At 42.0% G+C, this 16,377-nt stretch overlaps 1 protein-coding gene across 7 annotated transcripts in view; it reads left to right on the top strand.

Moving 5' to 3' along the window:
* The window catches only part of LRCH3 (leucine rich repeats and calponin homology domain containing 3), a 109,103-nt gene that overhangs the window by 87,668 nt on the left and 5,058 nt on the right, over nt 1-16,377 (top strand). For 4 of the 7 annotated variants that reach the window (XM_030574540.1, XM_030574542.1, XM_030574541.1 and 1 more), the window contains 6 exons: nt 1,792-1,840; nt 2,344-2,457; nt 3,127-3,245; nt 6,612-6,749; nt 9,789-9,866; nt 12,290-14,882. In XM_030574540.1, the coding sequence (XP_030430400.1) occupies nt 1,792-1,840; nt 2,344-2,457; nt 3,127-3,245; nt 6,612-6,749; nt 9,789-9,866; nt 12,290-12,490 (699 nt within the window). In that variant the 3' untranslated portion in view covers nt 12,491-14,882. Of the gene's footprint in view, nt 1-1,791; nt 1,841-2,343; nt 2,458-3,126; nt 3,246-6,611; nt 6,750-9,788; nt 9,867-12,289; nt 14,883-16,377 lie in introns of those variants that run through there. The other 3 variants (XR_004001897.1, XM_030574543.1, XM_030574546.1) reach the window with 1 other exon arrangement.

Consider the following 16,377-nt stretch of genomic DNA (forward strand, 5'->3'; position numbering starts at 1 on the left):
AAGCTTCATTTCGGACATCTTCTCTGATAGCCTAGTTTCTATCACTGGGATTTTAACTCACAAATATCATTTTTTAAATTGTTTATTGTGAAAATAACCAGATGTTGTGCCTGTTCTTGTGCCTTGGAGCCAATCACATGATGTTGTTTTCTGCACATTCGTGAAGTTACTAGGAAAAGAACCAATTCAATGTGAAATTTGTATTTTGAAAATGTACATAAACCTGTTTATTCTGATTAGTGGTTTAAAATTAATTAGTGGCTTTCGTGTCAGTGAGTGTGGTGACCAGTGCAGTAAGTATATGACTGAAGAGCTTTCTACCAATATGATAGTTCTTAGTTCTGCTTTTGATGTGATTTGTGTTCTTGTTTTAAATGAAACATCCTATTTTTCAAGTTCATGGACTGTAATATTTTTGAGGGTAGGAAAATTTTAATTGTACACCCCTACCTCGATATAATGCTGTCCTTGGGAGCCAAAAAATCTTACTGCGTTATAGGTGAAACTGTGTTATATTGAACTTGCTTTGATCGACTGGAGTGCCCCCCCCCCCCCCCCCCGAGCACTGCTTTACCACGTTGCATCCAATTTGTGTTATATCCGGTGACGTTATATCGAGGTAGTAGTGTATTTTAATTTTAGCAAATAAATATTCTGGCATTTTTACCTCTCCCCATTAATATCTTTGTCACACTTGAACATTTTTAAGTACCTGCCCCTTTTTAATCTTACTGGTGCATTTTGTCCATGCACATCCTGTCAACTGTTGGCTAACGTTCGTACTGTCGTCTTCCTTTCTGTGTTCAGTCGCTGTCAGGGTTGGCTCAAGAGGGCTGTGCTACCACCCTGCCTCATGCCTTCAGATCTGTCAAGGTATCTCTAGCTATTATTCATCAGTAAAGCCGACAAAAAACTCTGAGATCCATAATTCTATTTTAATATGTGTTAGTCTGTCAGCTTCTAATCTGAAATTCAGAGTTTATGAACTTGACTGACCTGATTAAATTGCAGTAGGTTTTATGTTGCTTTAGCCTTTGGTCCTATCTTCAGTGAGCCTAAACCATGCAAATATGTTAGTAGCTAGCAGGGTTTCAATCCCTGTATGGATTGATTCTTACATTCTTGTTGCCTGTCACCATTTCTTTTATTTTCTCTTCCCCAAGCCATCTACTGACTTGTAGCTTACTGGAAATGTCACTGCTTTTTTTCTTTACAAGTTTACTCTTACCATAAAACTTGATTATCCTGTACATTGTCATCTGCTATGGAAACTTTATTATATTGAATAGTAAAAAGCATTAATCACAAGAAATCATTAATCCATCATTAACTAATCTTTGATCAGCACTTTTATTAGTTCTAACCACAGTATTACTCCGAGGGTGGGCAGGAGAGTGAAATTCAATTAATACTAATTTTGCTCTTGCAAAGATTTAAAGCGGGCTGTGTATTCGGATCAAAGCTGCTGTCCTGCATGTTTTTCATGATATTTAATTGAAAAACAGGTAATATCCCTATTCCCACCCTGAAAAATATTCAAGCACAGCATTGCCACTGTCCTTTCCAGAAGCAGTACCTCGTTCACCATTTTATTCCTTGAAGAAGATGACTTGCATCAGTTCTGCAAAACAAGTGCCTATTTTACATCTTTTTTTTTAACAATAGGCTGTTTTTTCCCTTATATATTTTTTTTTTTCTGAAATGTGTCTAGGTGGATGGTAACTTCTGAAAAGCTAGTCATAACCTCTCTCAATAAGGATCATTAATGCTGTTTTACTTATTTGTCCACAGAGTGATGAGAGATCTACTATATCAGCAGCTTCACCTACTACCCAAACAGGTAACAGGAGAGAGATGCAAAAAGTCTAAAAAGAAGGGATAAAGTAGGTTAAATTGCTTGCTTGCATAGCTAGACTGTTAAAGATGTCATTCCTATCCGTAAGCTGGACTGCTCTGTCTGTGGGCCTGATTTGTTGTTAAGTTCTCTCTTGAGTTGCATAAGTAAATAGAGCACAGAACTGCTGGCACATTCTGTGGGAAGTAGTGGGGCTCCACATTTTCCAGGCTCTGGCATTGGCGTTGCCCTAATGACACATTAAATATAAAATGGAACAAGTTGATGGTAAAAGTGCATGGAATGTGCTTAGCATGCAAGTACTCTTGAAGGTGCCTCTTTCTGTCCTATGCTTTTATCATGCATGGCTGTAATTTATCTTGTCATTAGGTTATAATTTTATTTTGTTCTTTTAATTACTACAGTGCTGAACCCATTTCCTATTAAACTCGTAACCTTTTTCTTCTTTCTCCTCCTTTCCTTTTCTGTGCCTTTCCACATTTGTTCAGTCCACCTTTCCTCTCTGTATCCTGGCCCTGCGGCTCCTCCTTCCTATAGAAACCCTTCCCAGCGACCTGAGAGTTTCCTTTTCCGAGCAGCTGTAAGGGATGAAATGAACAAAGGTAGGTTATATAGTGGAAGAAGCTGGACTGTGTTACAAAGTTATATTAACTTCCAAGTTAACCAATTTTTGCACAATTGCATTATCTTGGCGGCAGTAGCTTCATTCTCATCAAATTAGCTTTAGAGACCTATCTGTGGACACCAGTCGCTAAACTGTCTTAGAATAAACCATTAGAGTCCCATTTGTAATAAGTCCAATATTTTTGTCTTGGTAATAAATAAATGTAACATATCAAAAAATTTTATGTGCAAATTTGTGGAGTGTGTGTGGGGGTGGAATTAGTGCTGTGCTCTCCTGGATTTATACTTTCACCTATACAGAGGCTATTGTAATGCTATTTATTAATCCCCTTGATAGCAATGAAGGCAGGATTATAGACTTCGCATTGTACTGTAGTACATACCAGAAGTCATACCTTTATAGCAAGACTGATGAAAGTTGCACAAAGCTATCTAAAATTCATCCTTTTTATGCAAGTGTTTATTGGGCAAAAGAAAATTAACAGCATCTAAGCCTTGCTTAGATTAATAATCTAATGAGGGAAATCAATTTGTGAATAAAGATGTACTGTACCCAAACTTGCATACTGTGTGTGTATAATATTGCATTAAAGGAATACCTCCGAATCAAACGCAGTTTGTCACTTTCCTTCATGCTGTTTTTCTAGCTGTTGCTTCATCTCCCTCTTCTGCCTCATCTCCTCCTAATGATTCTACAGACTCCAGAGCAAGGCAGAACTCCAAGCAACGTGAGGAAGAGTTGGAGCTAATAGAGCAACTGCGGAAGGTGTGTACTAACAGTAACTAGTGTACAAACATTTTAGCAAATTCACTGCAAGTATGATACAAATGTTTCTTCGTGGTTTTGGACTTGCTTCATTTAACCAGTGCCAGCCATAGTCTGTTGGATAAATTAAATGTTAGTAACTTCACAATCTAAAAATTTCCCATTCAGTTGGCTACAGTATTCTTCATCTTACTCCTGTCATGTAATGTCACTTCTCGTACACTGTCAAGTTGTCCACTCCCACCTGATTGCCAGTGAAGCCAGTGTTCATCGCCCACTTGTTTGAAGATTTAAAGAGCATCTTTGTGCTTTCTCCCAGGCTGCTCCTCCCAGTTGGGAGGAACTCCCTGTAAACATCAGTAAAGCCACCTCATTGTCCTCTTTCAAATCCCTTCTTAAAACTCTCCTTTGCCATGATGCCTACAAAAGGCTTGGCAATGGTTAGGCAATTGGTATGCTCAGACCACTGCTAACTAATATCATGTTTCCTTTTACTACCCATCTGTCGGTATCCACCTGTTGTCTCCTGTCTTATACTTAGGGCTTGTCTTCACTACCGGGGAGATCGCTGCCGCAGTCGATGCAGCGGGTGTCGATTTAGCAGGTCTAGTGAAGATCCACTAAATCGACAGCAGAGCGCTCTCCGGTCGACTCCAGTATTCCCGCTCCCCTAGAAGAGTAAAGTAAGTCGACAGGAGAGCATCTCCCATCGACACAGTGCAGTGAAGACACCAGGGTAAGTCGACTTAAGCTGCGTCGACTCCAGCCACCTTATTCATGTAGCTGGAGTGACGTAACTTTGGTCGTTTACCTGCCTGGTACTGAAGACGAGCCCTTAGAGAGTAAGCTCTGTGGGGCAGGGACTGTCCTTTTGTTCTATGTTTGTCCAGAAATTAGCACAGTGGAGTTGTGGTCCATTACTGGCACTACACTACCACAGTACACATAATAAATAATAAAAATGCCATGGTCTGTTATGCTGCTGTGGTGTTTCACCCCAGAGATGGCTGCATTTCTGTAGTGCAGGAAGTGACTCTTAGAAGTGTTTGTAAAGTGGTTTGGAATCTTTAGGGATGAAAGGTACCTAGAAATATAAAAAGCAACAAAGAGTCCTGTGGCACCTTATAGACTATAAGACTACTAGTCTGTAAGGTGCCACAGGACTCTTTGTCGCTTTTTACAGATCCAGACTAACACGGCCACCCCTCTGATACTAGAAATGTAAGTTATCATTGTAATTGTTTGAGACTTTGTCAGGGAATAAGACTTCTTACTCATTCCATAAATGCTGATGCTAATACAGTAGTGAATGTAAGCACTTCACCAGAATGGATTTTTTTTTCTTCCACTCATGAACTTAAAGCAGGGGTGGGCAAACTTTTTGGCCCAAGGGCCACTTTGGGGAATAGAAATTGTATGGCGGGACATGAATGCTCACAGAATTGGGGTTGGGGTGCAGGAGGGGGTGTGGGCTCTGGGGTGGGGCTGGAATGGCAGAGTTTGGGGTGTAGGAGGGTGCTCTGGCTGGGACCGAGGGGTTCGGAGGGCAGTAGGGGGAGCAGGGCTGGCACAGGGGTGCAGGTTCCAACTGGGCTGCAGGCTCTGGGTGGAACTGGAGATGAGAGGTTTAGGGGGCAGGGAGGGTGCTCCAGGCTGGAATCAAGGGGTTTGGAGAGCGGGAGGGGGATCAGAGATGGGGCAAAGGGTTGGGCGTGGGGAGAGGCTCAGGGAGTGCAGCTCCGAGTGGCACTTACCTCATGCGGCTCCCGAAAGCAGTGGCTTGTCCCTTTTCTGGCTCCTATGCAGAGATACAGCCAGGCGGCTCTGCATGCTGCCTCATCTGCAGGCACTGCCTCTGCAGCTCCGATTGGAGTGCGCAGGAGCCAGAGTGGGGCCAGGCCGCGGCTTCCGGGAGCTGCATGGTGTGGCCCCCAACCTTGCTCCCTGGCCGGAGTGTTAGAGTGGGGCCGAGCCGCATAGTGTGGCCCTGAACCAGCGCCCCGACCAGAGTGGGGCCGAGCCGCATGGTGCGGCCCCAACCCAGCGCCCTGGCCAGAGCGGGGCCAAGCCGCGTTGTGCGGCCCTGGCCGGAGCGGGGCTGAGCTGCGTGGTGTGGCCCCGACCCAGCGCCCTGGCCAAAACAGGGCCGAGCTGCGTGGTGTGGCCCCGACCCAGCGCCCTGGCCAAAGCAGGGCCGAGCTGCGTGGTGTGGCCCTGACCCAGCACCCCGGCCGGAGTGGGGCCGAGCTGCGTGGTGTGGCCCCGATCCAGCACCCCGGCCGGATTGGGGCCGAGCTGCGTGGTGTGGCCCCGACCCAGCACTCCAGATGGAGAGGAGATGAGCCGTGTGATGCGGCTCATGAGCTGGCTTAAAACGGCTCACGGGCTGTAATTTGCCCATCCGTGACTTAAAGGAAACCGTAACCCAGCATGTTCTCTAAATAATATTTTGTACTGATGTAGCTCCTTTCATCTGTTGATCTGAAAGGACTTCGCGTATATTGAGCCTCACAACCTACTTCCTAGGTAGGTTGGAGTTTTAAGTATAAAACCAAACTCATTTTGCAAATGTGTAAACTGAAATACAGAAGAGTGATTTGCCAAAAGTCACAATGAAACAGGAAGGCTCTAAGCTTTGTGTAGCACGAAAACTTGTCTCTTTCATCAACGGAGGTTGGTCCAATGAAAGCTATTACTTCTCCCACCTTGTCTCTCTAATATCCTGGGAACAACATGGCTACAGCTTGACTGCAAATGATATATTGAATGAGACTGGAATAGAACCCGTGAATTGAAACCCTGCTTTCTTCTGCTGTAACCACTACACTTCATTGCCTTTTCCTGCTTAAGATAACTTAAACTGGTTAAACGTAGTAGTTCAGTTTTCCTTTGCAGGGAAAATATTATCTCTTGCCTCTGGTGACTACATTCCACTCCTATGTTTAAGACAACTATTTTCATAGTATATCTATTCTCTGAGTACCTGGAGGATGTGGAATATATTTCTTGGACCTTGGTTACTCACCCTGGGATTTGTGGTTTTCATCAATTTTGAGTAACATTCTTTTTATCTCAGTTCCTGGATTTTAATTCCATGTGCTGCACTGTGAAAACTCCATTTGTCTTTTAGCTCAGTAGCTTTCAAACTGGTCAGTTGCGAATCCTAGTGGTCCACAGAATGAAACCTTTTGAGAACCAAGCCCCAAGAATTAAGAGGGATGTTGGGCCATGAGAGGTTTTGCTATTATGAAATGTTCTGCATAATAAATAAGTTTGAGAAGAGTAGCAGTATTTAATCATTTAACTGTATTCTTATTTGCTTTGTGTGATACATATTTTGTTGGGATGTTTTTCATTCTTTTGTAGAATATTGAGTCACGGTTAAAAGTGCCTTTGCCTAGTGATCTTGGAGCAGCTCTTACTGACGGAGTTGTTCTCTGCCACTTAGCCAATCATGTGCGGCCTCGATCTGTTCCCAGCATCCATGTCCCCTCGCCTGCTGTAGTAAGTATACAAAGATGTAACAGTGTGTTGTAGTTGTCTGGCTCTCATCATAGCATTTCATAGTCCTTGTGAGACTACATGTAGCATCTTCTGATGTTGGGCAGAGCTGACAAAATACCAGTCTCCTTTGCCTAAGCAGAATGCATAGCAAAGCCATAAAAAACTAGTGACATTTGTGTGTCTATTTTAAATAGTTACTTCTAACAGATTTTATTAATTGAACTATGTATAGGACAGGAGTAGGCAACCTATAGCACGCGTGCCAAAGGCAGCACTCAAGCTGATTTTTAGTGGCACTCTCACTGCCTGGGTCCTGGCCACCGGTCCAGGGGACTTTGCATTTTAATTTAATTTTAAATGAAGCTTCTTAAACATTTTAAAAATCTTATTTACTTTACATACAACAATAGTTTAGTTCTATATTATAGACTTAGAGAAAGAGACCTTCTAAAAACATTAAAATGTATTACCAGCACGCAAAACCTTAAATCATAGAATCATTAGGGTTGGAAGGGACCTCAAGAGATCATCTAGTCCAACCCCTTGTTCAAAGCAGGACCAATCCCCAAATCCCTAAATGCCCCCCTCAAGGATTGAACTCACAACCCTGGGTTTAGCAGGCCAATGCTCAAACCACTGAGCTATCCTCCCCCCCCCGAGTGAATCAGAGTGAATAAATGAAGACTCGGCACAGCACTTCTGAAAGGTTGCTGACCCCTGGTATAGGACTTGAGAACTTTTTATATTTTAGTAAAACAAAAGGCAGGATTCAATATGAGAACCAAAACAGGATATTTCAGAGGGTCAAAGGGTCTTAGAGAAGGACAGATAGCTGGGATATATACCATTTAAATGGATGTGTGGCAACACAATACAGAAAATATAAGAAAGAAATAGGGCATCAGAATTCCATCTCAACTGATGTGAATAGACTCCCATTCCTGGATCCACTTAAATTGTGAATAGACTCCCATTCCTGGATCCACTTAAATTACCATCAGCTCTTTCTCTTAGGAATTTTGATAGGGCATATTGATCAGATTGTTCAAAGTCCCTTGAGCACAAGGCAGATAAGACCAGATACACACTTTTGGGAACAGAAGGACAGGAACTTAATCTTCGTGTATTCTGGGAGTGTTTGTAGCAGGAAATACACCCAGCGATAGAAATTGCTTAAGATACTTCTGTGTTTCCTGACTGCAATATTTTGGGCAGTGCTTTAGAAATTTTGGAAAGTAATGCAGGAAAAGTACCTGTATCTATAACTTCATCAGTGGCAACTAAAAATGTGTACCACCAAAATACCACATGTGGCTAGAGAAGGTATGAGAATCAGGAAATGAAGAGGAGTCACTTACAGTATTGATCCTGTTGTTGTGGCAAGTCTGTTCATTTCATTGGGTTTTTTTAGGCAACCTAATAGACTACTTGAAGATTGATGAGCATAGGGAATTGTCTGCCTTCCCTTACTGCTTGTAGCATACCCACAGCAGTGCTTCATAAGTTAGAATCCAACAGAGCTATACAAGACACCCCCGTGGGCTCTTGCCTACTTGAAATATACAAGTGTATTTTGAATATATAATGTGCATTTTGCTCTCATAAAGGCAGATTTCTTTTGCTTGTTATGATTTTAAAACACGATGAATGACTATATAAATAAAAAAGGAAAACCAAAGGGAGTCTCTGGGGAAAATGTTGAAAAACGTGTGTTAAGTTTTGCTTTGACTTATTTTGGAGACAGTACTTGTGTTAGAATTCTTCCTGGCACTTACAGTATTGTGTGCTGTATCATTATGGTTTGTCTTCTCTGGTCTTGTTTGATCATGCAGATGTCCCCATAGTTTAGATAACAGACTAAATAGATATGAGGGCATTTTAGGCAGATTACAGAATCCTCAAAAAATGGATGCATATAGCTGCCATTCAGTAAACTTGCTTCATAATGAAGATAATCTCTGTGCCCTGTCCTCTGTGGAATTGGATGGTTCCAACGCTCCATTGTGAGCAAAATTGTGGCATTGCCACAAGCCCTGAGTAAGAGGCAGCATATAGTCGCAGTGCCTGGAGAGCGGAATGGGGTTATCTTGTGACCCAGCCGTAATATGTTCTCTGTTTTCCCTCCTTACTCCAGTAGGGGGAAATCTGCATAAGCCCTTAACCTGGCACAGATTATTTACCCTTCTGTACCAGCTCAGCTGTGCTGTCTGGCACATTGAGGGTGTGGAGCTGAAGCTCCACCAGCTTCCCATCCACCTGCTTAGAGGGGGGAGTATTAGCCTCACAGAAGCTGCCCGGTCCACTGTTACCCACAATGTGGGTAGCCAGGACAAGGGAGAAAAGGGGCATCTTATGTCTTGTTTCTGTTTGTCTAGTCTATTCTTTTTCCAGTAGTTAAAGTCTGTGTAAAAGTGTTGAAGTTAACCAGAAAATGCCCATTGTTCAAGAACAATCTGATAAATACAATGTAGAACTCTGCTGTTAACCATATGAAACACACTTGTAAGGAACTCAGGCAGCAGCTTCCATTTTCTCTGGTTTCATCTGGCTCTTTTTGTACCTCTTTGTTAACTGAAATATGTTTTAAACATGCATATAATTTAATCATTCAGAATAGGCTCCAGGTTGGTTCCTATCATAAAATTGCTCTGAAATTCAAAGGTTACCGTACTGGAGCTATGTATGTATGTTTTATTCTAAATGTATTTTTAAGATTAGGTTATTGCAGCCACTCAAAATAGACACCAAATGTGCAGCCTATCTTATAACACTTTGTTTGTATATTTTGCACAGATCAAAATACTTTTTCCATTAAAATATCCATTTCAGCACTTTGTGAGTTAGCTTTTCACTTCATGCCTGCCTTTCTAAGGAAATGTCCAACCACCCTGTAACAGAGCTCTGTTTTGAATTAGACAAGCTTATGTCATCATGATGCATTTTGGGCCTGCCGATTTATTATGAGTTTTTTTCACCCAAAAGCTTTATTTTTAAAAATCCTGCCAATTAATCCTGCCTTCTTCCCCTGCTTCTTTGCAGCCTAAGCTAACAATGGCAAAATGCAGACGAAATGTGGAGAATTTCCTGGAAGCTTGCAGAAAGATTGGTGTGCCTCAGGTAAATCCCCTCCTATTCCTGTATTGTCAGGTATACTGTATTGTATGGTACTTTACAAAAAAGATATTTCTGAAATGTTTGGGGACAATACAAATGTGTAAAGTTTAATACTGTAGGTTCACATGTCAGGTACATATAACAGTAAAGAGCTGATTTAGTTTTGCATTGTCTCAGGAAGCAAAATAAAGTTGCTATAATGGTTTGCAAAGACTATGCTTCACTTACTCTGATCTAGAGAAAGTTCATTATAGTTGGACTCAGTCTGATTCTGTCAAGCAGAATGAGGAGGTGCATTAAGAATCTGGTTTCGAAAATTGTCATTCAGGATTCTTGAGACCATATGTTTACTGTTAGTCCAAGAGGCTTTAAAAAAAAAATTGATATAGTTTTGAGTGTTCCCCCCCTCACCCCAGTACCAAGGTTTCTGTTCTGCCTTCAGAGCAAAACCTACTTCTCAGTTATTTTATGTGAACACTTGGATTGTCTAAGAAGAAACCTTTATATTGGGCTGTTCTCTGATGGGTAGTCATCTGTTCATAGATCTGCACTCCTTTTGTTATATGTTCTTGCTCTCAAGCTCTAGTATTTTCTGGAATTCCTCTTCACCTTCCAAAACATTGCACATTCTCTCTGGGGGCAAGAGCTAAGAGATGGAAATATAGATATACAATATAGCACATCATAGTCCACCTGTCTTTTCTTTCTCTTTCCCTCCTTCCCCACCTCACTTCTGACACCAGCTGATCTCAGTGCAAAGGTGACTTTGATGTTTTAATAGCTACTTACTCTGTTTTGCTGTTGTTTTTCTCTCTGGTGCATCAATTGCCATGTTTCCTTACATTATAAAGTAAGTGTTAGAATTCATGTTGCAGTTTTGCTTCATGGTTTTGTTTTGTTTTTTAATCCTGTTTGCTTTTTGAAAGATGTCTCTGAAAGAGAAAAATGGACCTAATGACTCATAACTACTTCTGAAAGTGATTGCTGGTCAGTCGCTGCTAAAGCAGTATTTGCCTGGATTAAGTCATTGATAGCTTCACTTTCAAGATGTATTACAGCTGATTGCCTTAAGCCATCAAAAATTTAGGATAAACTCCTTATTTAGCTGCCCATTAATCTCTTAAGACTCTTTGGTGCATGAGGTTGGAACACTGCAGAGAGGGATCGATCCACTGTTACTTTGGAGTGCTGCAGTAACTAGAGGTGCTGAAGTAAACCGAAGTCATTCACTTTGTCAGTCTCACTCAGTGAGTTCATATTCCACGGAGCTGAAGGGAGAGGACAAGTGAAATAGTAGGTCATATCTACATCAAGTCTATGCACTGAATGCAAGTCTGTGGTGTGGACTGCATTACGCTAGATCTGCATGTAGGTTCACAGAGGCAGGCAAAACTGATCTACCTAGAATCTGCATTGAGCTTCAGATTGGAGTTCCTGAAGAACAAGGCCTTTGTGAATACTTAGCTGAGTGACTCCCCAGCTGAACTCTTAATTTACCCCTACATGTCTCCTCTGCCCCTGAGCAGAGAAGGTAGGATGTCTGCATGAGAATGCCAGTCTAGGGTACTGTTACTGAAAAAATGCCTGTGTGTGTCTCCTTTCATTTAAATTCTGAGCTTACAGAAATAGAAGGATGTCTCAAAGTATGGACCTATGTAGAAATACTTACCTTTTAAGAGGGCAAACGAGTTACCTGTAATTATTGTTCTCTAAAGGTAGTATCTTGCATAGAACCATACTCGTATTCCAGTGGAATAGTTAGTTATATAAAACTGTGTGACTTAGTGGTCTTGGATCAAAAGAAACTGACAGTTGGACTCTATGATATGCTATATTTGCACCTATCCATCATTTGTTAACAGTTGATGCCTCTGTTGGAGGGAGGTGAAAAGTCCAGAAATGTTGATAATTTTAGAACACTTAAGCCATATGATAAAATATTCAATATCTGTGCAGAATACTACATTGAGAGAGCAATTACAGGTAAATAATCTGCTCTGTTTGTGCCATTTTGAATAATTTCACTAATTAAAGTATGGATTAAGTATGTAGAACGTGAAGACTCATATATAGCCAGTGGTAGTTAAGAATACCGTATCCAATTTATTTCTGACTTCCAAAATAGAATGGTTTTGAACTAACACTTATGACAAGTGTCAGCTTTTTATTGAAGAGATTTTATTACATATTTAAACTAGACAGATTGACACACTAATGAACACACAATGCATATAAGGAGGTAGTTCTTTAGAACAGAAGTCTTGCAGATTCCTTTGTGAGAATTAACCAGTTGTAATTTACTCCTTGAAATTGTTGGATGTATTTGAGATGTCAAATGACTGACTGCTTCATGGATACTTGCACGGTTGATCAACTGACTCTGTTTTTCTGTCTGTTTTCCCTTCCTGCTCACACACTTTGGACAGGACAGTCTTTGTTCCCCTTCTGACATTCTTCAGCTAAACCTCAGCGTTAAAAGGACAGTTGAAACTCTTCTTTCCCTGGGGACAGAGTCAGAAGAATCCACTCCTGTCTCTCTTTCCATCCAGCTTTGGGGCTTTGTGGCATTTTACTGTACTCTAATGCTAACACTCTGTATGTTCTATCGCTGGGTCTTTTTCCTCTAGCTGAAGGACAGTGGTGCTGCTGACTCACTACATCACTTCAGCAATTGGTAAAGGCTTTGTTTTTGTCAAGAACTGTTTGGATAAGTGCATTCTTCCTGATCACCAGTCAGAGCTGACATGTACAATGTAAAAACGCTCTTTGGTACACCCAGGTGACAATCTATGACATTGTTACAAGTTTGTATTTGTGTGATGTTTAGCAAGCGTTCTACTTACCGGGGAGGCATTATTGTCCAGTGGCTGGAGTAAGGGACTAGGGTTTAGTGCACTGGGTTCTAGTCACAACTCTATTGAATGGCTGTGTAACATGGGAAAATCACAGCTCCACTGTACCTCAGTTTCCCCATTTATAAAATGGGAATACCACCCACATTTATAAAGTGCTTTGAGTTCCTCTGATGAAGAGTGATATATAAGTGTGAAAAATACTGTTTTTTCTTTACATGTCAATGTGCCTGGTTATATCTTACTGTCTGAGGAGATATGGCCTACAATTCTTTCTATCAGGAGGGCTCCAGAGTTTTTTTACATGCCAGTTTCCTCAACCCTTTTTGCTAAAGTCTTGGATTTCTTGTATTGTTAGGTTCTGAATAGTGTCTCGTTTAACTAAGGCCATGTCTACACTACAGACCGTACAGCAGCACAGCTATACCGCTACAGCAATGCTACTGTAAGGTCTCCCGTGTAGCCATTCTTTGCCGGCAGGAGAGAGCTCTTCTGCTGACATAATTAAACCACCCCCAACGAGCGTCTCCTGCCAACATAGCACTGTTCATACCAGCACTTTTGCTCGTGAAACGTCGGTCAGTGTGTGTGTTTCACACCCTGACCAACAAAAGTGGTAGTATAGACAAAGCCTAAAAATAGGCACTTAGGCTGACAATGAATCCTGAGCTGCTTTACCTTACCAAGGCTTTGTCTACGCTGGCACTTGCCTCGTTAAAACCTTTGTTGCTCAGGGCTGTGAATAAACACCCCCCTGAATGACAGAAGTTTTAACAATGAAATCACTGGTGTGGACAGTGCTTCGCTGGTGGGATAAAACTATTGCCCCTCATTGGAGGTGGTTTTATTTCGTCCCTGGGAGAGCTCTCTCCCAGCACCAAAGAGCAGCCACACAGTGCACCTTAGAACAGCGTGCAGCAGCACACCATACACGTGGCCAAATACATCAAGCATGGAGCTTGTAGAGGAGCTGAATTTTTTCATCCACACTGGAAAAAATCTGGTTCCTGGTGCAAGATGAGCTATCTTTAAATCCCATCAGAAACCTTGTAGTGTCATGGAATATTCCTGGGGTTCTCATAGCAAACTTCTGGAGCGGCCACTTGATTGGTGTGAGCGAAATTCAACCTTATTCCATAAGTCTCTTCCTCCTCATGATCAGAATCTTTGCATCATAGAATTGTGGGCTACAAGCTCTGATAACGTATTCACTCTTCACTGCTTTGGAAAACTCAGGTAGTCTTCAGAATTTTTCAGCTGCACACTGCATGCTGTCGCTTTCATGCATCCTCAGGGAGACCGTGATCCATAAATTGGATGTCAAAAGGAGCAGACAAACGCCATCCAACCTTTTCTTTTGACACCAAACTAATTATCTGCCTTTTTCTGTTGTTCGCTATTGTTTTAATGGGACTGTCACGTGAACTCTATATTAGAGCCCCACTTCCTTCAGAGTTTGCCAACAAAAGTAGTTAGACACTGATCAGTTCTGTTTCATTATTTGCAGAGCCACTACATGGAGCTCACAATTGACATTTTTCTCTGGGCAGTATTACCTAGTCTGGTGCTTCTCAATCAGCCGTCCTACGAATTTCTGTAACTTGTACTGAACCTGCCTCTTCCCTGCCTAGATGAAGAGCTTCTGTGTTGGGTGCCAATGCACCACTGCCATGTGGCCAGGTGGGGAGGGGTGTTAGTACTTACTGTGAAGCTTCGGCTCCTTCAAAAATCAGTGTCATGTTTGCAAGAGTGGCATTTGGAGCCGCACAAGCTCTATTCCAGATTAGACCAACCACAGTTTAATGGGAAGTAGTGGCAATGATCAATTCAGCTGTAGTCCTAGCCCAGTATATCGATTGTTACCCACAAAGCCTGGGATCCATTAGCCTAGTTTTTAATCCAGATTTGCCACATTTCTCCTGCTCAGTTATTGAATGTTTAGACTGAGTTCCCAGTCTGCTCTCCCACTTCTTTCAAGTCAGAGTTCCAAAAATATCTTCGAGCTTCAGGGCACTCCTGATGCTGCGTGCAAGAGACCATGTCTCCCCAGTGTAGATTGATTCAGGAGACTGTGTTCAGAGACCAGTTACAAGTGAGTATTAAGTAATTTGTCCTTTTCTGAGGGCTGGTCTACACTACAGGGGAAAATCGATCTTAGATACACAACTTCAGCTACGTGAATAACGTAGCTGAAGTCAAAGTATCTAAGATCGAATTACTCACCATCCTCACGGCGCGGGATCGATGTCCATGGCTCTCCCTGTTGATTCCGCAACTCCGTTCGGGTTGGTGGAGTTACGGAATCGATATAAGCGCCTTCGGGGATTGATATATCGCGTCTAGATGAGACGCGATATAGCGATCCCCGAGCAATCGATTGCTACCTGCCGATACGGCGGACAGTGAAGACGTACCCTGAATGTGTTTCAATGAATTCCTCTTAATCCTAAGAAATATGGTCAACAGCTCTTAAACCCAGTTTAGCGACTGCAGGCCAGTGTTTCAGCAGTAACACAGTAGTAACTCTGAAGCACTGCATCATATGTAGCTGAATTGCAAATGCTATAATTGCCACTGAAAATGGTTTTTGATATGCATGAGCTGTGGAGCCTTGTAATAAAAGGAGGGGCTACTAACCTAGGAGTAGGTTAATGGGAGTTGCTTGCCTCCTTTTCAGATCACATTGTGACTTGACATAGAACATTCCTGTCTGGGAATTCTGCCTGAGGAGAACGTGCTTGTTTTTTCCCCACAAAAGGCAGGATTACAGTTATTTTTAAAAATTGACCATTGGAGCTGTTTTTGCACTGTTTACTCGTATGAACTAAAACTAACTCAGTTGCCTTTATTAACTTCTCTTAATGAACACTGTGATAAAAACTGCCAGGGTTTACAATAATGGTGCCTTCCAGTTTTAAGCCTTTCTGTCTGTCTCTGAGGTATGGGTTCATTCCAAATCATTTCCCCTTGTTTGTTTATATATTTTTAAAAGGCTGAAATTCACAGATATTTTATTGGTAATTGTACTTTTCTCTAGTCTGAGAGGGACGCCTCCTTGTTTATTGGAGCGGAAAGGTGGCAGTCTGATACCTGTCTTACCTCAAGAATTGCAGGTTGCACTTACGCAGTGTGTCTCCTGTCGAGGTCTCCACACGAGGAGTCCAGGCTTTGATCACTCACACATTGCCAAGAACCTAAAGATTTTTTTGTAAAGTCTTCACCGAAGATGCAAGCAGTGTAGAAAATCAGGTTGCCATGTGCATATGTAAAGAAATGTATAAAGATTCTCCAGGGGTTTACAGATATGGGGTATAAGGTTTTTTTAAAGTAGAAATACAAGGACCTGATTCCGCATTTGACTCTCCATGGTTGGACCCCTGCATGAAGCCTCGCTGAGATCAGTGGGATTCTGCCTGAGCACAGGCGGACAGCCTCTGTGGAGTTGGTTGCAGGAGTAGGCCCTAAACTCATATTATACACACAACAGCACAACTCCGTATATGCCTCGAAAGCTCATATACTTGAGTGAAGGCTGGGACTAGAACAATGTTTAAAAGGGAACTGGATAAATTCATGGTGGCTAAGTCCATAAATGGCTATTAGCCAGGAAGGGTAAAGAATGGTGTCCCTAGCCTCTGTTCATCAGAGGATGGAGATGGGTG

Source organism: Gopherus evgoodei, chromosome 9 (assembly GCF_007399415.2).
Source record: "Gopherus evgoodei ecotype Sinaloan lineage chromosome 9, rGopEvg1_v1.p, whole genome shotgun sequence".
NCBI lineage: Eukaryota > Metazoa > Chordata > Testudines > Testudinidae > Gopherus > Gopherus evgoodei.